The sequence below is a fragment of the Sphaerodactylus townsendi genome, linkage group LG17 (genome assembly GCF_021028975.2).
Source record: "Sphaerodactylus townsendi isolate TG3544 linkage group LG17, MPM_Stown_v2.3, whole genome shotgun sequence".
In the NCBI taxonomy this organism is placed as follows: domain Eukaryota; kingdom Metazoa; phylum Chordata; class Lepidosauria; order Squamata; family Sphaerodactylidae; genus Sphaerodactylus; species Sphaerodactylus townsendi.
The window spans coordinates 15,315,020-15,336,862 of NC_059441.1; the positions used below are offsets into that span (position 1 = coordinate 15,315,020).

Sequence of the window (21,843 nt, forward strand, 5' to 3'; positions counted from 1 at the left end):
TTCAGCATCCTACATGCTTCGGAGCTCTCAAAGGCACCTGGTGGAGAGCCACTCTTTTCACGCGCAGTAAGCCAGAGAGCTGGACTAGATGGACTCTGGTCTGATCCAGCAGGCTCGTTCTTATGTTCTTATGTTCCTCTCCCCACCACAGACACCTTGTGAGGTAGGTGGGGCTGAGAGAGCTCTGAACGAACAGTGACTAGCCCAAGGTCACCCAGCAGGAATGCAGGAGTGCGGAAACACATCTGGTTCACCAGATAAGCCTCTGCCACTCAGGTGGAGGAGTGGGGAATCAAACCCGGTTCGCCAGATTAGAATCCACCTGCTCTTAACCACTACACCACGCTGTTGACGATGCTACTGAATGCTACAATCACATACAAGGACAAAGATACTTACCACACCTGCTCCGGTGCTGGTCTGCCCACTGCCCAACCACGGCATAGAGGAAGTTGACACAGGAGGCGGCGGCTGCATCTGAGCCATGCCAAAGGATGCTGTGCTCTGAGTGAGAGTGGTGGTGGAACCGCGGAAGTCGACATCATCGGAACTGAAAAAGACGGCACACAGAATATTCTACTTCTCTGCTCCTAGTAATCAGGTCCTTATATTATTTTACAGCTCCAGCTACATGCAAGGTAATGAATTAGTTCTCCAAAGCCTAAAGAAAGATTTATTGATACATAAAGAATGGTTACGATTCTAAGAGGGAAAAAAACCAAAACTCCACAAGAGGGGCTTTGGGCACGGAGAAGGAGGAAATGGGAACAAAGACACAAATCACACGGTAGATCTGTGCACGGTATTTGTAGCTTTCCGGGGAAATATAATTGCCAGATAAGAATAGCCAACCTTTTTGATTCTCGGTCATATTCTTCCCCGATCCATATGTACGACTGGGCAGCCAACAGCGCTGACACGTCGAGTTCTTGAACGTCATGCGTAGAAGCTAAAACTATCTCGTTTATGTTGGCCTGACCAGCAGAAACACAAAAACGACAGCAGACATTAAGACCCTGGGGGCAAGACCAATGCGCATGATAAGGAATGCTCCTCTAGCCCACCCCACCACCAGAAGCCTGGGGGGTAGGAGGAGGGCAGGCTTTTAGTAGTAGTAGTAGTAGTAGTAGTAGTAGTAGTAGTAGAAGAAGAAGAAGAGTTGGATTTATATCCCCCCCTTTCTCTCCCAAAGGAGACTCAAAGGGGCTTACAATCTCCTTTCCCTTCCCCTCCTCACAACAAACCCCCTGTGAGGTGGGTGGGGCTGAGAGATCTCTGAAGAACTGTGACTAGGCCAAGGTCACCCAGCTAGCACGTGCTGGAGTGCACAAGCTCATCTAGTTCACCAGATAAGCCTCCTCAACTCAAGTGGCAGAGCGGGGAATCAAACCCGGTTCTCCAGATTAGAGCGCACATGCTCTTAACCCCTACACCAGGCTGCGTGCATCACTGTATACAGCTGCACTGCATCAGGGGTGGGCAGGTGAGGGCTATTTAAAGAGTTGGGGGCTGCCCTTGCCAGTTAATTCAACTGTTGCATTACTAGGTAGAAATCTTGTTATATTATTAGTAGTTTATAGGGTTAGTGTTAGGGTAGTGTGTCTATGTATTAAGCTTAGTTTAGTGGTTGCCCTTATTTCTTAGGTTAGTTGCTGGGCTAACTTATTCTCCTACCATTGCTATAGACTGTTACATAGAACTAGGTTGTGAGGTTTTGCAGTCTTCATATAGAAGAAGTGGTCACCATCTGATCTTCTGTTAATCAATGATATTGGCATGTTATTGTGTACTAGTTATTGATATTCATTGGTATTTAGCTATGTATATGTCATGATTGTTGTTATTTTGCTGATACTGTTACATTATATACAGTGGTGGGATCCAAAAATTTTAGTAACAGGTTCCCATGGTGGTGGGATTCAAACTGTGGCGTAGCGCCAATGGGGGGCTAGGCTGGAAGTAGCCGCGATGAAGGCGTGACCGAGGGGCATTCCACTGGAGGCATACTTACTTGGTGCATTCCTGGGGCAGGGGGGCTTTATGGCTACTTGAGACACAGCAGCTGCACTGGGATCCTTGGGTGAGGAAAGCTTGAATGCACACGAAGCAGGCGCTGCCACGCACGCCAGTGCACCTCCTGCTAGACTGCTTCAAGTTCTGCGCGCTACTGCTGAGAGGAGGGGCGTAACTAAGGCAAAAATCACGTGGCAAAATCACCCATTAGTAACCCCCTCTCGGCACACACAAATAATTAGTAACCTACTCTCGGGAACCTGTGAGAACCTGCTGGATCCCACCTCAGATTATATGCCAATGTGTCATGTTATTGATACATTTTGTCTGATGGTATACTTTGTAATGTACGATATTGTGATTTGTTATTTTGCTGACTTTAATCCCCATGTCTATGAATTTTTTTGTATATCGTATGCTTATTGATGTTTGCTAGTATTGATATTGCTGATGTTGATATTATTACTTACACTATTGTTGTGCGCCGCCCTGAGCCCTTCGGGGGAGGGCAGGATATCAATTGAATAAACTAACTAACACCAGCAGAAAAGAACTTTGGTAAGTATTCAGGTGGAGCAGCTGGGTGATTGACAGTCTCAAAGCTCACGGAACCCTGGGGAGGGGAGGTAGGCCAGAAGTGGATCTATCGGGCAGCGGGACCTTTACCTTATTGATGGCAAACGCCATGATCATGTCCGACTCCTTGTGGATGATTTTTGCTTTCCCGCCTGGGTAGCCAAGCTCCGCCTCCACCTGCAAAATACCCATCAGAACGCTACATTTTAAAAGCGGAGCCTCGGAAAGCTTTGCAGTGACACAAAGAGATTGCAAAACTACACAAAGCCAGCATGCAAGAACAGCTTAGCTGCTATGGCGTTCTTTAGGAAAACGATGCGCAGAACTTCTGCAACCCCTCTCGGGTTTGACAGAAGGCACACAGGTTCGCGGTTCAAACCTGGCACGCGAATCGGTGCAACGCTCCAGTGCTCTGAAGAGGACCGTACAGCTCTGGTTATTGAGTGTTTATTGACAGATTCAGCATCAGCCGTAAGTTTACAAGCACCACAGATCTTCTTGTCAGCAATTCAGGGAGAAAGGAAAGACACGAGACCCGCAGAAGCGCTCAGGAGGAAAAAACACTACCTGGATTTTTTCATCCTCTGCTACGGAGTTTTGAGCGACCTGCTCCTCACGGGCGTCTACAGACTACACCAACGCCACACGACCACCAACACAGAACACACAACACATGCACAAACAAATATATAAAAGAAAAACGGATGAAAACGTTCCAAAACTAGCGTTTTAAAAAGGCCATTCTGTTTCATCTGCTAATGACAATCATCGTAGCGGGGGGTTCCCTTTGTCTATTCAACAGAACTTAAAAAGCATTTGGAATGCAACGCGTCCTAGATGAGGACAGCTTAGTCAACAAAGCGAGGCAAAATGCACACACACAAACTTCACACTAGCAGAAAGGGTTTTTTTTTAAAGCTGCTAGTCAGCCAGCTTGTGATCTCTGTGGGGTGGGCGAAAGAAGAAAGGCAGACTGTCAAGGAACAGGACCGGGGAGGGGGCTTTCAGCCGGTTGGATCCAAATTAATTTTTTTATGAATGGAATGGAATGATCCTTTACTCTCCTCCATCTTACTGCAGCTGGTGGATCTCCCCAAAACTGGCAATAGAAGACCCCGAGGGAAAACATCTGGAATCTGCAGTGGTCACAGGTGGAATTTTGGATCCAATCCATGCTTAGGCTAGCTCTGCCAATTTTGGATCCAATCCATGCTCAGGCTAGCTCTGCGCATGCACAACTGGCCAGATGTTCACACTGCACACGGAGAAAGCTTTGCGTTTGCACAAGAGACGGCGGGCGCCTCAATGGATAACACCCAAGCCGATCAATGAAGAAGAAGAAGAGTTGGATTTATATCCCCCCTTTCTCTCCTGCAGGAGACTCAAAGGGGCTTACAATCTCCTTGCCCTTCCCCCCTCACAACAAACACCCTGTGAGGTAGGTGGGGCTGAGAGAGCTTCGAGAAGCTGTGACTAGCCCAAGGTCACCCAGCTGGCGTGTGTGGGAGTGTACAGGCTAATCTGAATTCCCCAGATAAGCCTCCACAGCTCAGGCGGCAGAGCTGGGAATCAAACCCGGTTCCTCCAGATTAGATACACGAGCTCTTAACCTCCTACGCCACTGCTGCTCCTAATATTTAGCGACCTGGGCTTCCGCGCACACCGTCTTGCAAAGGTCATTTACGCTTGGCAAAGAACAATCACAGCTGCAAAACAAGGACGTTGCGATGCTCGAATAAAATAACCAACCCACATGAAAAAGCATCATTCTAAGAAGGCAGCGGTGAAGAACAGTGTCCGAACAACCGTCAAAAAACTTGTACCGCGGCTGCTGCGTACCTCGCTTTGTTTCCGCTTCTTGGCAAACGTGTAATGGAGGAAAGTGTCCTGCAATAGTTCTTGCTTTACCAGAAAATGCCACAGCCTCTTCGCTGGCAGCGCGGAATAATCTTTGGATCTGTGAGGAGGGGAATCGGAGGGCATTAGCGTTAGAATTCTTCTAGGTAATTCTTTTAAAACATAACAGAACTTTTAAACAGAGTTGAATGGAGTGCTGAAAGAAGAAGACGGCTTTATTGACGGTCAGTGACCAAATATAGCGTTGAAAAAGGTCTGAGTAAATCTGGTTCTGTACGTTATTAATTAATTAATTAATTAATTAATTAATTATGAGATTTATAAGCCGCCTCACCCCCGAAGGGCTCGAGGCGGCTTACAGAATGGCTGCACATTAAACAACAATCAGCAAAATATTTCAAATACAAGAATGCAGCTTAATTCATTAAAAACTTAAAACTTTAAAACTTAAATAACAGTTAATTACTTAGGCGGTTTCCACACAGCCAAGGGAGAGACCCTGCATCGGCATTAATCATGCCGATGCAGACTATGGGGCCGTTTGCACAAACGGCCCCATGGGATGCGCAGCAAGCTCCGCACAGCCGCGTATTCCCCTCCCCTCCCCGGCCCCAAACGCCTTGTTACCTTCTGCTGGCAGCTGCGTCACTCTATCGTTGCTCTGAGGAGGGAAAGGGACATGCCCCCATGGCCACAGCGATGGCTGAAGCACCGGAGACCAGGGGGCGTGTCCCCTTCCCTCCTCAGAGCAACGATAGAGCAACGCGGCTGCCAGCAGAAGGTAACAAGGCGTTTGGGGCCGGGGAGGGGAGGAGAAAACGCCGGCTTCCACCCGCTGCCGTTCGCATGGCAACGGATGGAAGCCGGCGTTTGCAGGAAAACTCGCTCCCCAAGAGAGTTTTGAATACACCGTTTGGGCGGGCACAGAGCGCTGCTGCATCGATTTGGCAGCGGCGCCTGTGCGAAGGGTCCCCGCCAAAACGGTGTCTTACCGGGCTGAAGCCGTTGCTTTCAGCCCGTGCAGAAACCGCCTCTGATTTTTTAAATCCAGCTCTCCCCGACACAGCGGGCTCAGGGCAGCTTCCAACCTCATTTCAATAAAAAAACATACACCATTCACTAGGATGCCTTGCAAGTCCAAGCGAGGGTGGAACAATTCAAAACTTAAAACATTCCTCCCAACCCCCATACCACACCATCAAACAAAAAGAACAGAGGTCAGTCAAAGGTTGTGCGTTCACAAATATCAAAGCCTACAACGAGTTCTGTAATTCTACAGAACCCAAGAGGCTACCCCAAAGCAGGGCTATGGAGAGATGCTGTCAAAGAATGGATTCTTTTTCCATCAAAAGGCATGTTCTTTGAACACAAGAACATTGCACAAATGACACAAAACATCCACGGACCACACACAAATCCGCCATCATACAACTTCAAGGAAATGGAACACAAAGGAAAAACTATTTCTGGGTATTTCTGCTTTCTGGAAAATAGTAGCTTTATCTATCCATCTATCCATCTATCCATCCCTCCATCTATCTATCACCTATCACCTATCACCTATCACCTCTCTCTCTCTCTCTCTCTCTCCCTCTCTCTCTCTCTCCCCCTCCCTCCCTCCCTCCCTCCCTCCCTCCCTCCATCCATCCATCCATCCATCCATCCATCCATCCATCAAACTTATAGGCCGCCTCATCCCCGAAGGGCTCGAGGCGGCTCACAACATGGCTGTTCCAACGAACAGCAAATCAACAAACCAACAACATAAAACTTAATCCCTTAAAACCTATGCAGCAATAAATTAAAACAGGAAAAGTATTTTAAAGCGAAAATTGTTTAAAACAGGCGCCCGAACCAAGGCCAAGGAAGGGAGGAGATTGGTAGGGCCCGCGATATTATCAATGGATCAGGCCCAACCAAAATAAAAAGATGGAGACAGGCAGCCTCAGATTCGGTGGGGGGCAATAGGACCACGGCCGGCCTCTCCAAAAGCCCGGTGGAACAGCTCCGTCTTCAGGCCCTGCGGAACTCACCAAGGTCCCGCAGGGCCCGGACAGCTGGAGGTAGAGCATTCCACCAGGCAGTTAGCCAATGTTCACAGTACTGTTTCCAACAGGGGTGTGACTTTTAAACTGGACACATGAAAAGATGAACAGTTCAACAGGAAAAGCAAAATACTGTGCTAATTGAGGAGTTGTAAAATGACAGCAACTTTGTTGATGGTGGCCTTGAAAGTCTAAATTTGACATTTAAAAGGCAAAGCTAAGAAACTCCATCTCCATCTGTTGCTGATCTGAAAGTTCTCATAGTCTGACAGATTCTCGTGTGGAACTGCTGAATTATAATCCGTTATAAAGTTGAAAATACCAGGTCTCAAAGTCACAAAAAGAACCTGAATTCCTTAGCCGTGACAGATGCTAGCTAGCTAGTTTTGTTAACACCAATAATTACTGTTGTGAATTGTCTCTGTATTTTCCTTGAACACGATCAAATTTTAGAGCCAGCGTGGTGTAGTGGATAAGAGCAGGTGCACTCTAATCTGGAGAACCGGGTTTGATTCCCGCTCTGCCACTTGAGCTGTGGAGGCTTATCTGGTGAACCAGATTAGCTTGTACAACACATGCCAGCTGGTAACCTTGACTAGTCACAGTTCTTTGGAGCTCTCTCAGCCCCATCTACCTTACAGGGTGTTTGTTGTGGCGGGGGGAGGGAAAGGAGACTGTAAGCCCCTTTGAGTCTCCTTACAGGAGAGAAAAGGGGGAGATAAATTCAAACTCTTCTTCTTCTATATAATTTACATTTCACAGCACTCTGAACTCTGATGTTTGCAGCTTTTATCTTGGTTGGACCATTCTAGTCTGACACCCTATTTCATGCAGTAGCCAAACAGGTGCCAACCTGTATAAGTCTTCCCCGGATACTACACAGGTGTTCAGAGGTTTGCTGCCTTTGAAGATGGACACTCCCTACATTTGTGACGTTTAAGAAGCAATTTTTACTGAAATAGACTAATTGCTCCCCCCGCCCCCAAATGGCTGCAATTTGTTCATCACAAACATTATTTCCTTCAAAAAAGATAATCTCTCATACTTGAATGGCGTGTTCTCGGGGTCAAGCATCGCTTTCATACGGGCAGCAGCTGCTCCAGCGCCCGTTCCAAGCTCAGGAAAATAAGTACAGATGTAATTTGGCGGCGGGCCTTCAAACTGGTCGATTCTTTCCTGTAGGATCTGCTCCCAGTTCTCCAGGTTTTTAATCACGGCAATTCCCAGGGGTGACTTGACTGGAAGATCTGAACAAATATGTTAAAAACACGCCATTTAACCCAAAAATGTGGATTCTGACAACAGACAGACATCTGCAGCAAAAGAAAAGTACCATGATGACTCTTGCTGAGGTAAACTTCAGCAACCCCCAGAGGAAATCCCAAGTCTGAGGTAAACTTCTGAGGTAAACTTCAGCAACCCCCAGAGGAAATCCCAAGTCTGAGGTAAACTTCTGAGGTAAACTTCAGCAACCCCCAGAGGAAATCCCAAGTCTGAGGTAAACTTCTGAGGTAAACTTCAGCAACCCCCAGAGGAAATCCCAAGTCTGAGGTAAACTTCTGAGGTAAACTTCAGCAACCCCCAGAGGAAATCCCAAGTCTGAGGTAAACTTCTGAGGTAAACTTCAGCAACCCCCAGAGGAAATCCCAAGTCTGAGGTAAACTTCTGAGGTAAACTTCAGCAACCTCAGCAACTGCTGAGGTAAACTTCAGCAACCCCCAGAGGAAATTCCAAGTCTAACAAAAAATATAAAATGTTTATATGTTTTTAAACTCCCCTCCCCCCCCTGCCAAAAAATCCTTTCACAGGCAAGTGATATCTGTGCCTGAGCAGACATTGTATTTCCTTGCCACACAAGGGCGCCATTTTGGATTTCCAAGACAACTCTAAACAACAGTCTTCCACACCTTGCCTGGATTACAAAAGAAGGAGGAGGAATTTATACCTTTCCTTTCTCTCCTGTAAGGAGACTCAAGGCGGCTGACAAGCTCATTTCCCTTCTTCTCCCCACAACAGACACCTTGTGAGACAGGTGGGGCTGAGAGAGTCCCGAAGAACGGTGACTAGCCCAAGATCACCTAGCAGGAATAGTAGGAGTGCGGAAACACATCTGGTTCACCAGATAAGCCTCTGTCACTCAGATGGAGGGGTTTAGGAGACAGAGAATCAAGAATGGGCTAACTTGAAGGGACTCTGGAAAAAATTCACAAGATCAGGAGAGGATGCATGGTTTTAAAGTAGTATACAAAGGTACAACCCAACTCACCAGATATTTCTAAACCAGTAATGGGGAAAAACGTCTTAACGCTGTTCAGTCCTAATTTTACCATTGCCAAATGGATAAGAGCCCAGCTGCAGAGGGAGAAACTAGAATTATACATTGTAAGGCAAAGTAATTTCTGTACTGTGGACTTGGTGCAATCAAAATATGCCTTAACATATCAACTAAAGAAAAGTCCCAAAGAATCTGAATTTTTAAAAAACCAATTACCGTATATACTTGCATATAAATCGAATTTTTCAGCACATTTTTTGTGCTGAAAAAGCCCCCTTTGACTTATACGCGAGTCAGGTGTATTTTTAAAAATATTTTAGGGTTTTTACTTTGTTGGCCGCCAGGAGGCACAGTTTTTAGGATAGCACCACCAAAATTTCAGGGATGTTTCAAGAGACTCTCCTGATGATACCACCCAAGTTTGGTCATGTTTGGTTCAAGGGGTCCAAAGTTATGGACCCCCAAAGGGGGTGCCCCCATCCCCCATTGTTTCCAGTGGGAGCTAATAGTAGATGGGGCTACATTTTCAGGGTCCATAACTTTGGACCCCTTGAACCAAACTTGGCCAAACCTGGGTGGTATCATCAGGATAATCTCTTGCTGATACCAGCCTGGTTTGGTGAAGTTTGGTTTAGAGAGTCCAAAGTTATGGACCCCCAAAGGGGGTGCTCCCATCCCCCATTGTTTCCAATGGGAGCTAATAGTAGATGGGGCTACCCTTTTGAGGGTCCATAACTTTGGACCCCCTGAACCAATTAACTTCCTTAGGCGCAAACCTGGAAGATAATATCATCGAGGAGGAGTCTCTCTAAAAAAAGATACTCTGAAATGTTGGTACTGCTAACATAAACATTCCTCCCCTGACCAAAAATCCAGTTTTGAAGGATTTTAACTCTTGTGTTTTAGCTTGGTTGCTGGTTGAACTAAGGTTTTTGTACTTTTACAGTTATTGTTGAGACCATATTGTTTTTATTGACCCTCTTTTCCACTTACAGAGCTGGTTTACTGTTTTTCTTTGAAATAAATATTCAAAAACATTTAACCTACTGATGCCTCAATTAATGTAATTTTATTGGTATCTATTTTTATTTTTGAAATTTACCAGTAGCTGCTGCATTTCCCACCCTCGACTTATATGTGAGTCAATAAGTTTTCCCGATTTTTTGTGGTAAAATTAGGTGCCTCGACTTATATGCGGGTCGACTTATACACGAGTATATACGGTATGGGTGTGACCTACCTGTACGAATTGGGATCCTTATGTTCCAGGATCTGCGTATCCGAGAGGAAGGCGTCATCATCCTCATCTTCGCTATGAATGCTTTCGTCGGAATCATAGATCACCCCACTGTCGGATAAAGGAAGGAATGGCTGCGAATATAAGGTGGTTGTTATTATTATTATTATTATTGTTGTTGTAGATTTCACAGCTGCCAGATCTTTAGCTGGTTTTTGGCCTTCATTACAATTCAAGCCTCACCTAGAAGCCTAGGAAGTTGTAATGTATCGGTGTAGTATTCGTGCTTATCCCAGCAGGGCTGCCGCTTGATGATGATGATGATTATTATTATTAATTCGATTTAGTAGACTGCCCTACCCCCGAAGGGCTCAGGGCGGTTTACAAGCTAACCAAACACAATACATTACATTATAATTGTGATAATGCTACACACCGCTTGCGTGTCCCATTGGAGGGTTTCTAACAACATCACAATGCTCCTCCGGATGTGATTCTTATTACAGTCCCCCCCCCCAACCCCGGTCCAAGAGATATCCAGCTGGCTTCGAAGAGAGCCGGGTCTTTTACGGCCCTGGCTCTGGCGGAACAGGTTGTCAAGTGATGTCAGGGCCCTTCGGGAGTTGTGACAACTCTGCAGGGCACGTAAGACGTGGCTGTTCCACCAGGCCTTTCCCAACTAGTCAGCCAGATTGAATGTCATCGATTATCTCAAAGAATGAAAAATCTTTATTAGGTATTATTAGCCTGCTTTATTGGGCTGCTTTGAACAGCGGGGTGAAAGTTTACAGCATACCTGGGCTGCAGCAATATACAAGGTTAAATATTCATCCAAGAAATAAGTGTATATTTATTAAACAAACAGCAGGCGAAATGAAAATAGGCAGATCTGTAAAAGACCGGCTCTCAATGTCCTGTAAGAGAATCGTCTATGAGAGAGCAGTTCTCAAATACTGATTATGTGAACAGTGTCCAGAGAGTCCAGATTTATGTGAACTCCCCAGTGTACACTCATTTTGTGGACGCCGATCCACTTCCTCAGTGTAGCATTTCAGGCTTGCCCATAACATTCCAGGACCACTATCTTTGGGATATATCCTGTGCAAATTAAATGCAATCCTATAGATGCGTCCCCACCAAATCGGGCTCGGTGACTGAATAATATATAAACCAAAAACAGTGATCCCGGAATATCACTATCCACAAAACGAGCGTGCTCCAGGGAGCTTGAATTCCAAAAGACAGAAATCTCAGCAGAAAAAGGCAAACAGATGAAGACAGAACAGGTTCGGTATCTCTTACTATCAAAACCTGCAACAGAAACTGAGCTGCGTTCCCCAACACCAAAGGATCTTTACTGTTCAGTAGTTTCAAAATGCTTGCTTTTGGAGAGCGGTCATTTATAAACTGTAATAATAAAGCATCCCTGAGAGGCTTATATTTTGGGTAGCTGAACAACATATGTTCGAGTGTTTCAATATGATTTGGACAATGTGGACCCACTCTAGCCCAGGGGTCTGCAACCCGCGGCTCCGGAGCCGCATGCGGCTCTTTCAGTCTTATACTGCAGCTCCACATGGCCTGGAGGTTGGAGGGTAGCGTGGGCGTGTCCCTCCAGCCCTCCTGAGCAGCGCTGCAAGGAAAAGTGAGTGGAGGGGCCGAAACGGAGCTCTCCGGCTCGGTAGACCTTCGGGGCCCTGGAAAACAGGTCCAAATGGCTCTTTGGGAGGTAAAGGTTGCTGACCCCTGCTCTAGCCGATAAAGGGGCATTACCAAACCGGCCCTGTAGAAGAGCTGGGGGGGAAATATCACATCTGGCTCTTTGGCTGGGGGGGGGGAGGAAGGGAGGGAGTGGGGATGGTAGAAAGGTTTATTCTTTATTATTGATTTTTAATTTATTAATGATGGTGTCTATTGGTTTTTAATTATTTACTGTGTGCTGTTTTAAAGCATTAATTGTTTTGAGCAGTGGCGTAGGAGGTTAAGAGCTCGTGCATCTAATCTGGAGGAACCGGGTTTGATTCCCAGCTCTGCCGCCTGAGCTGTGGAGGCTTATCTGGGGGATTCAGATTAGCTTGTGCACTCCCACACACGCCAGCTGGGTGACCTTGGGCTAGTCACAGCTTCTCGGAGCTCTCTCAGCCCCACCTACCTCACAGGGTGTTTGTTGTGAGGGGGGAAGGGCCAGGAGATTGTATGCCCCTTTGAGTCTCCTGCAGGAGACAAAGGGGGGATATAAATCCAAACTCTTCTTCTTAATGCCAATGTTGCAACCTGCCCTGAACCCTGCGGGGATAGGATGGGGTATAAATTTGAATGAATGAATGAATGAATGAATGAATGAATGAATGAATGAATGAATGAATGAATGAATGAATGATCGATCCAAGGATAAAGGAGCAGAAGGGAGAGAGAACAAGGCCCATCTAGGGACTGCCTGTTGGGAGTTTCCCATCTAGGGAATTTTTGCCAGTGGCAAGACTGGAACTGGGGATTTCAAAATCAACCTCAACTCCAGATATTTCTGATATGCAGAAAACAGCCTACCTTGGCAACAAAATAGTCCAGCATACTGAGCTCTGGTGGGATGAATTTTTCTTTGTAGGAGGGTCTTTCTGCAGGCACAGGTGGAGGAACCGCACTGTCTTTCACCGGTCTCCCCGGCACCAGCATCCTCATGTTGAATCTACGGCGATGCTTATCCATTTCTTCGGAAGGCACTGGAGGTGCTGAACACACAGCGGTTAGTTAGCCCCTGAAGGCGGTTCCCAATTGATGCCTTCGTTGTTATTTAGAATGTTTTGCGCAGATTTCAATCTTATCAAAAGTGCCCTCATCATCAAAGTGGTTAGATTTAGCTCAAAAAAAGGTACTAAGTTATTTGTGGCTAATCCGCGGCTAAATAAGAGGTATCTGTAATCTTCAGATCGATGCTATAAGTCAAAAAGCTACTTTATTCGTGACAAAAATTAAGCAAAGTAGCAACCACCAGAGTAACCTATATCATATCAAGTCTAAAAAAGTCTAAAATTATCCCTTCCACAAGCCGCAGAAGACACGCGAAGGCCAGCGGACGACACAGGAAAAGCTTAAAAACTCAGAAATGTGTAAAATATGCATATAGTACTGTATAATATCTTTTGCTACCATAAATATACACACTTTCTTTTTAAAAGTTAAAATAAAAGACAAAAAGTTCAGACTTTCTCTTGGTACTAAGGGAGGGCCAAAAAGTTTTACGCAGGTTTCCAGACTGTGTGTGTGTGTGTGTGTGTGTGTGAGGGGGGTGCCACGCCCCTAACCTCAGCGACGTGGAAGGTATAACTCTGTGGTGGCGAACGTTTGGCACTCCAGATGTTATGGACTACAATTCCCATCAGCCCTTGCCAGCGTGGCCAAAGCTTTTCCTTCCTTTCATCCCATGGCCAATTGGCCACGCTGGCAGGGGCTGATGGGAATTGTAGTCCATAACATCTGGAGTGCCAAACGTTCGCCACCGCGGGTATAACTGTATGTCTTTAACAATGTAAGTCTGTAAGAATGCTTACATTTGAGATGTTACCAGATTGCTGTAGTTCTTTTTAAGTATTTCGCTGTTAAATATAACTTTTTCATTTGTGTCTGGCGAGGCAGCTCTGAAGATTACATTGACCCCATTCCAACCATGCCCAAATTCAGGAGTATACGCTCCTCTACCAACAAACACAGGGCTGGCTACTAGGCCAAAATATTTAATCAAACCAGTTTTGTCTACTGCCAGCCAAACTTTGTCAAATATCGGTCGAGCCTTTTTAAGAAATACCAGCGGAACCATGTGAATCTAGGGATTCTTTCTCCCACCTGGTTCACGCAACAACAAACCATGCATTACAGCATCAAGGGTTCGATTATTCTGTCCATCTCAGGAGCTTTAGAAAGGAGCAGCAGTGGCGTAGGAGGTTAAGAGCTCATGTATCTAATCTGGAGGAACCGGGTTTGATTCCCAGCTCTGCCGCCTGAGCTGTGGAGGCTTATCTGGGGAATTCAGATTAGCCTGTGCACTCCCACACATGCCAGCTGGGTGACCTTGGGCTAGTCACAGCTCTTCTGAGCTCTCTCAGCCCCACCCACCTCACAGGGTGTTTGTTGTGAGGGGGGAAGGGCAAGGAGATTGTAAGCCCCTTTGAGTCTCCTGCAGGAGAGAAAGGGGAGATATAAATCCAAACTCTCTCTCAAATTGCCAGCTTCTTAGAAACGATCCTGTGCACTTGACAACGTGGTTGTTATCAAGTGTGCTTGGTGTCTTAGCATCCTCAGTTCCTTGGAAATATCTACAGTTACAATGGATAATCCACATTAGAAACTGTACTAGGCTATTGGGCCTAAGACAGTGGTGGTGAACCTTTGGCACTCCAGATGTTATGGACTGCAATTCCCATCAGCCCCAGCCAGCATGGCCAATTGGCCATGCTGGCAGGGGCTGATGGGAATTGCAGTCCATAACATCTGGAGTGCCAAAGGTTCACCATCACGGGCCTAAGACCAATCATGGCTTCATGCGATATTTGACAATATTTGGTTGTGGCGACATAATGGACTGTCATCCCTTGATTGATCAAAGTGGTTGACTACCAGTCTGTCAAAACAACTCAGTTCCATCTACTCGGCACACCTTTACAGACCTTCGATAATGTCCTTTGTTTCATCAGAAACTGGATCAGCTATTAGATTGAAAGAAAGTTAGCTTCGTCAGAAGGGAAGGAGGCACTTTGGAAATTAAGTATGGAGATTGTCATCCTTCTCAGTAATTTGTAGTTGTTACAGCTGAAAATTTCCAAGAACGAATATTGACAACCAACAGTGACTTATGTGAAACCGAAAATTCAAGTCAACACGCGAATATTTACAATCCCACGTTTTATGCTTGTCATTTTGAAAAATAACGTCAATTTTTTTCAGTCCTTAGAACAATTTTAGATGATTTAATTTACATCCCCACTAAACTGTTTGGAAGTGGAACAGACAAAACATTGCGCTTATGTACAGTTGACGTCACTTAACCAATATAGACAGCTAATAATATGGAGCAAAGCTAGACCGTCTCATACACTCATTGGTCAGCCATGCACCAGAACGTATGCTACGGCAGTCATTTGTAACCAGAGTTTGCAAAGCTTAGTTAAGTTGTAGTTAAAAAGTTAACTTTGGAGAATATAAGCACAATGTATTGTTGAAGGCTTTCACGGCCGGAATCACTGGGGTGCTGTGTGGTTTCCGGGCTGTATGGCCGTGTTCTAGTAGCATTCTCTCCTGACGTTTCGCCTGCATCTGTGGCTGGCATCTTCAGAGGATCTGATTCAGCTCGGAAACCACACAGCACCCCAATATAAGCACAGATTTAACACAGCATCAAGTTCAAATCTAAGAAAGGAAAGGACAGCAGAGAGAATACAACTCTGGCTAAGCGTTTTCCAGTGATTATAGTCACCCACACGTGGCTCAGATTCTGTAATTATCATGCAGATTTCCATGAATCACAGTTTGCTTCCATATAGGGGTCTTCTCCCCACATGGAAGGCAGATGGCAGATGGTTCAAATTGGAGTGTCCACATTTGAACCCCACAAGGACAGAAGGAGGCTAATATATTTTCAATAGATAAAATAAATAAATGATGCCATTTCAGCTTCCAAGGCCTTCCCCTCGGATCACGGTAGATGAACGTAATGATCCGCCACCCATCCCTTTGAACAAAACCTTGGCAACATCTAAGAGCTTGCAGGGAATAACAAAATCGCAATCAATTCACAGCCTTCTGTGGATCCAAAAATGATAACCTGACACTCGAATTTGAAGATGCCAGCCAGCCACAATTTAAGGCCCAACTACAGAGAAAAAAACCAATGCACTAGGTAAAGATGAGCAACAAGCCGGAAGCCATCTAACTAAAACCAAAGCAAAGTATTTAGTTCTGAACTACAGTTCGTAGGGAAGGAAAAGACACAGCAAACCACGCACAGAACGGCTCACCGTCCTTTTGGCCTAGACGCTTTGGGCTGCAGCCAGCTGCAATTTCATTGCTACTTGACAAAGTTGTTTGTTGCGTCAACTGCGGTTTTGTAAAGGATGTTACATTTTCTGCGTTGGTGGGTAAACACGGGGGTTTATCTGAATTGGATCAATTAGAGGACTGATCACTTTATTGTCTAGGATAGCGTGACGTTCTCGCAACTGGACAGCGCAGAAACTCGGACTGCTTATAGCGAGCATTACATCAAACTCAACGGCGAGAAACAGAAGAATTCTACGGTGAGTAAATATTGCTAAGGTGCATACACTCAATCAATTCGTATACATTCGACTGTTTTAAATAACAAGAGATGAGCAGAGTTGGCTTGCCCCTGCCTGCCTCTATACAGCATCACACCTCTGCTTGGGTAGTCTCCCATACAGATGTTAACGAGGTTCTGACAAATGCTTCCAAGTTCTGTCAAACTCAGGCTAGTCTGGACTCTTTGGACTAATACATGATGGTTCCTTAAAGCTTTCCATCCACACAACTGGAGTATTGACAAGGTACACACTGGCCATTTGCAATATTATTCCTCTATAACAGTGGTGGCGAATCTATGGCACTCCAGATGTTCATGAACTACAATTCCCATCAGCCAATTGGCCATGCTGGCAGGGGCTGATGGGAATTGTAGTCCATGAACATCTGGAGTGCCATAGGTTGGCCACCCCGGCTCTATGATGACAGGCTGCTCGGGTATCAAGTACCTGGAATATTTTCGGACTGCCTTCTCGGCTTGACAACCAGCTTCGCCCCTCCTCCAAACACGGCAGCCCACATGCGACCGTTCAGGGGATGGGCTGCCAGCCGAAACAATTCGTTACACGAATTAGTCGCCAAAGCGTGGATCAGCAGGCTCAAGTAAACGGCCACGACAGCTTCACACAGCAAGATGTTCAACCTGGGTTGGTCCTCAGTCTGGGCTGTATTTAGGAGACTGATAAGCGAACTCACACCTGCAGCAACAGAGGGCAAGGAGCAGAAAGCCCAATTAACAACCCGGAATCTTGTGACACCTGGAACGCATGGAGGTGCTGTTGGTCCACCAAAGTCAATATTGTCTACTCTGGCTGACAGCAGTTCTCCAGGGTCTCAGATAATGTCTTCCACACCACCTGCGACCTGGTCCTACCATCTGCATTCCCAGTAAACATGTCTTGGCGCATTATATGCCAACAAACAAGTTACATGAATGATAGGACACACCAGTGGGGCAAAAATCAGTATTCCCTTCAGTTAGCAAGCTGTTTGATACTTGGGCATGGTACTCTTACTGCATTGGCTCCCGGTAGAGTTCCGAATCATCTTTAAGGTATTGGTGTTGACCTTTAAGGCCTTACGTGGCCTGGGGCCCTCGTATCTTCAAGACTGCATCACCTCATTTGTCCCTACACGACCTCTCCATTCGGTTGAGGCCAATCTATTGGTGGTCCCTGGCCCCTCAATGATGCGGCTGGCCTCCACGCGGGCCAGGGCCTTTACGGCTCTGGCCCAGGCCTGGTGGAACGCTCTTCCTCCAGCTGTCCGGGCCCTGCGGGACCTTGGCGAGTTCCGCAGGGCCTGTAAGACGGCGTTGTTAAGCCAGGCCTTTGGAGGGACCAGCCGCTGAAAGTGCCCCCCCTTTTGGCTCTTAATATCTGGGCCCTTTCCATCTAATGGGACTCGCCGCTCCCTCCCTCCTGGGGAGGATTTAAAATGAGGGTTTGTCGGACGCCTCTTGTTATTTTTACTGCTGTTTTTTAAAGGTTTTAATTATATTTATACTTGTACTGAGATTTTGTGTTGTACCCCGCCCGGAGCCCCTCGGGGATGGGGTGGTATAAAAGTTTAAATAATAAATAAATAAATAAATAAATGTTATTAGAACATAAGAACTAGCCTGCTGGATCAGACCAGAGTCCATCTAGTCCAGCATTCTGCTACTCGCAGTGGCCCACCAGGTGCCTTTGGGAGCTCACATGCAGGATGTGAAAGCAAGGGCCTGCTGCTTCTGCTGCTGCTCCTGAGCACCTGGTCTGCTAAGGCATTTGCAATCTGAGATCAAGGAGGATCAAGATTGGGAGCCATAGATTGACTTCTCCTCCATAAATCTGTCCAAGCCCTTTTTAAAGCTAACCAGGTTAGTGGCCATCACCACCTCCTGTGGCAGCATATTCCAAACACCAATCACACGTTGCGTGAAGAAGTGTTTCCTTTTATTAGTCCTAACTCTTCCCCCCAGCATTTTCAATGGATGCCCCCTAGCTCTAGTATTGTGAGAAAGAGAGAAAAATTTCTCTCTGTCAACATTTTCTACCCCGTGCATAATTTTATAGACTTCAATCATATCCCCTCTCAGACGTCTCCTCTCCAAACTAAAGAGTCCCAAACGCTGCAGCCTCTCCTCATAAGGAAGGTGCTCCAATCCTATTCTCACTGATAACTTATTCAGGGCAAACAGAAGTAAATAACTAACAGGAGAACTTGGAAAATTCAACATGGGGTATTATTAGGAAATGTGACTTCTTACCAGGCCACTGAGCGGGTAATGAATTCGGCGTCACGTGCTCTTCGATGCTTTCTGTCCTCAATCTGCGGCGGTCACTCAGTAACAGTCCTTGATAAACCATCCCTGTAAACTGATTTGTCTCCGTTTGAATGCTAAAAAGAGAGACCCACTCGTTTAATTTTTTTTCATGTGAAATGGTGGAGTTTTGTGGCAAAAGAAAACATGGCAAGTTATTTACAAACCAAGATTTGTAGATTTCCCAATTCCTGTTGTTAATTAGGAGAGTGGTTTTAGAATCCAGGTCCCTGGGCAAGAAGCAAACTTTAATTTGTTAAATTGCCCAGGTTTGGACAATGTAATCGGAGATGGATTGAAGACTTCCTTAAATCAGTGAGCATTCGCCTCGGCGAACTGTGAGAAGGGGAGGGCAAGCAATTGTGTGAAACGCCGGGTTGCAGGACGGTTCACACAAACAATCAAACTGCGGTTTGCTTGTGACTGTACAAATATAACCATGTGCAATTCTCTCCCACTGAAGTCAACACGGTTGGTAGTCAGGTCATGCCATGAATTGTAACAAAACACATCTGAAATGCAAATGCCGGAAGCTTACCTATAGCTGTGGCTATCACACAACGCTTGGTAAATGGACGCGGAAAGCGAAGCTGCTAACGAATAAAGCGTGTGCACCTGCAGGGGAAAAATAATTTTCTACTTTATGCAACTGCAAATAGAAACCCGAGCAGACAGACAGAAATTCTCAGCTGGGAGATACAAGTTGCTAAATAACAAAGGCTGGCCGTTGAGGAGACTGTTCAACATGTACTATTGGAATGTCCAATATACGAGTCGTTACGCTCGATGTACATCTGTCCATTGATAGAGAGCTCAAACGATGTCAGGCTACCATCTGTTATGAATTTTCTACTCAACGGTTCCTGTGATCTCGTATGTGAGAATGTTGCAAGTTTTTTGAGGAACTATTTGGCCAGGCGCAATCACTGCCTACATAGTAGTAACGGCTAAATTATTTTATGTGTGCGTGAATGTTGTGAATGTTCAATGTTGTTTTAATGTATTTTAATGTTTTAATGTCTCAGTAAGTAGATAAATGCCCCTTTTTACAAACTCTGTAATTTATAATGCCAATAAAGGCTTTGGAATTGGAAAAAATAACAAAGGCTGTGTCTTCTCCTCCCCTTGTCAGCGCTGATGCAGTTTGAGACAAAAAGATCCTCCAAGGTTAGCATCCTTTGGAAGTATTCAGGATTTTGACAGCCATCAGAGAAGGTTGCGATGCACCCCACGATATCTGAACACAGCTTTACTTCTGGTCAGTGTCCTCATATCTTCGGCTCCCTATCGGCCACGAGCTGGTAACTATGTAAGGGCATGGATCCGAGGGGGGGGGGACACTGCAGAGAAACTGTGTTGCTCCATTTGACACCCGCATACTTGACCCAACTTTCTATGATGGGCTTAGATTGTCTACCAGCCTCAAGATTGGTGCCTTTCAGCTCTACGGGTTGGCGTTTAACTGTGCAAACCAGATCGGTGCTTACGGTCCAAAGCTAGGATCACCCGGAGGTTCTAGGGGTGGAGCTTGAAGAAGGAGGGGCCTGGGGAGGGGAGGGACTTTAACGTGGTATAACGCCACAGAGTCCAAAACGGAGATTTTCTTTAGAAGAAGAAGAGTTTGGATTTATATCCCCCCTTTCTCTCCTGCAGGAGACTGAAAGGGGCTGACAATCTCCTTGCCCTTCCCCCCTCACAACAAACACCCTGTGAGGTGGGTGGGGCTGAGAGAGCTCCGAGAAGCTGTGACTCGCCCAAGGTCACCCAGCTGGTGTGTGTGGGAGTGCACAGGCTAATCTGAATTCCCCAGATAAGCCTCCACAGCTCAGGCGGCAGAGCTGGGAATCAAACCTGGTTCCTCCAGATTAGATACACCAGCTCTTAACCTCCTACGCCACTGCTGGTGAACTGATCTCTGTGGCCTGGGGGTTGTAATAGCAAGAGATTTTTCAGCTACCACCAGAGGCTGGCAACAAAATCCAAAGCAGGCAGGACCCTGTCCCAGCCACGGAGAGATTATATGCAGGTAAAACCTTGGCCTCTTCCGCACATGCAGAATAATGCACTTTCAATGAACTTTTAATGCACTCGTCTGCCTACAGTTCATCCCATGCTGTCATGAGTCAAACCTCGCCTCTGTCTTACCTTGACATCTTCGACGTTGGGATGCGGAGGGGTTTTCATCTGCACGATCGTGTGAAGGACGTCGTGGATGTGGTTGTTTAAGTACAGCACTGGGTTGGCGATGACTGTTTTCGTAGAGGCGATGCTCGCCGAGAGCAATGGCAGGGTCGTGGGTAGCGGAAGCGGGGACTGAAGTTGCTTGACAGTTGTTTCCTGGCGAAATGAAACAGAACACGGCAATCGGATTCACGGGTTCCTTCCAGACTGCCCAGTATTTAAAGAACCTTAAGTTCCCGCATATTTAAAGAACCTTAAGCCAGTGGTGGGATCCAAAATTTTTAGTAACAGGTTCCCAAGGTGGTGGGATTCAAACTGTGGCATAGCGCCAATGGGGCTGGGTGGGGCACGACGGGGGCGTGGCCAGGCATTCCGGGGGCAGGGCATTCCTGGGCGAGGCTGTGGCAAGGACGCAGCCGCTGCGCCGGGCCTTGGGCGGGAAACGAATGCACGCAGGCGCAGGCTGCCACGCACACTGGTGCACCTCCTGCTAGACTGCTTCAAGTTCTGTGCGCTACTGCTGAGAGGAGGGGCGTAATTAAGGCAAAAATCACGTGGCAAAATCGCCAATTAGTAACCCCCTCTCGGCACACACAAATAATTAGTCACCTACTCTCGGGAACCTGTGAGAACCTGCTGGATCCCACCTCTGCCTTAAGCCCTGAATTATTCAAGACGGCTGTTCTTTGAAGTATTGCAAAAAGTATTGCATGCTTTTCATCAAGGCTAGATCAAATGCATGCTCTCTGAAACGGTCTGTGGCAGGTTTGCAGGCGTCCCTTACACCTCTAGACTACGCCCTGCTGCAAAAAGCATGTTGATATAGCACAGCAGGGCCGGAGCAAGGGGGAATTGTGCCCAGGGCACGCATGTGCCATGACCCTGCCACGCCCCCGCACTGACGCCTGCCCGGTGCGTCTCGTACCCCCATTCCCTTTGGCGCTACACCACTGTAGTACAGCATATTCTTCTATGTTGCAGTTCCTTCAGGTTGTTCACAACAACAGCTCATTTACTCCTTGCTGAAGTATGCTCCCAGTCAGTC

General features: G+C 46.4%; 1 protein-coding gene across 1 annotated transcript in view; it reads right to left on the reverse strand.

Moving 5' to 3' along the window:
* The window catches only part of DMXL2 (Dmx like 2), an 89,403-nt gene that overhangs the window by 789 nt on the left and 66,771 nt on the right, over window positions 1–21,843 (reverse strand). The window contains exons 25-39 of the mRNA XM_048519745.1: window positions 20,763–20,954; window positions 19,156–19,232; window positions 18,564–18,694; window positions 16,762–17,010; window positions 16,012–16,149; window positions 14,665–14,703; window positions 12,551–12,732; window positions 10,007–10,137; window positions 8,758–8,843; window positions 7,537–7,738; window positions 4,429–4,546; window positions 3,157–3,219; window positions 2,680–2,766; window positions 853–974; window positions 400–550 (exon numbers count right to left, since the gene is read on the reverse strand). Coding sequence (XP_048375702.1) covers window positions 400–550; window positions 853–974; window positions 2,680–2,766; window positions 3,157–3,219; window positions 4,429–4,546; window positions 7,537–7,738; window positions 8,758–8,843; window positions 10,007–10,137; window positions 12,551–12,732; window positions 14,665–14,703; window positions 16,012–16,149; window positions 16,762–17,010; window positions 18,564–18,694; window positions 19,156–19,232; window positions 20,763–20,954 — 1,968 coding nt within the window. The remainder of the gene's footprint in view (window positions 1–399; window positions 551–852; window positions 975–2,679; window positions 2,767–3,156; window positions 3,220–4,428; window positions 4,547–7,536; window positions 7,739–8,757; window positions 8,844–10,006; window positions 10,138–12,550; window positions 12,733–14,664; window positions 14,704–16,011; window positions 16,150–16,761; window positions 17,011–18,563; window positions 18,695–19,155; window positions 19,233–20,762; window positions 20,955–21,843) is intronic.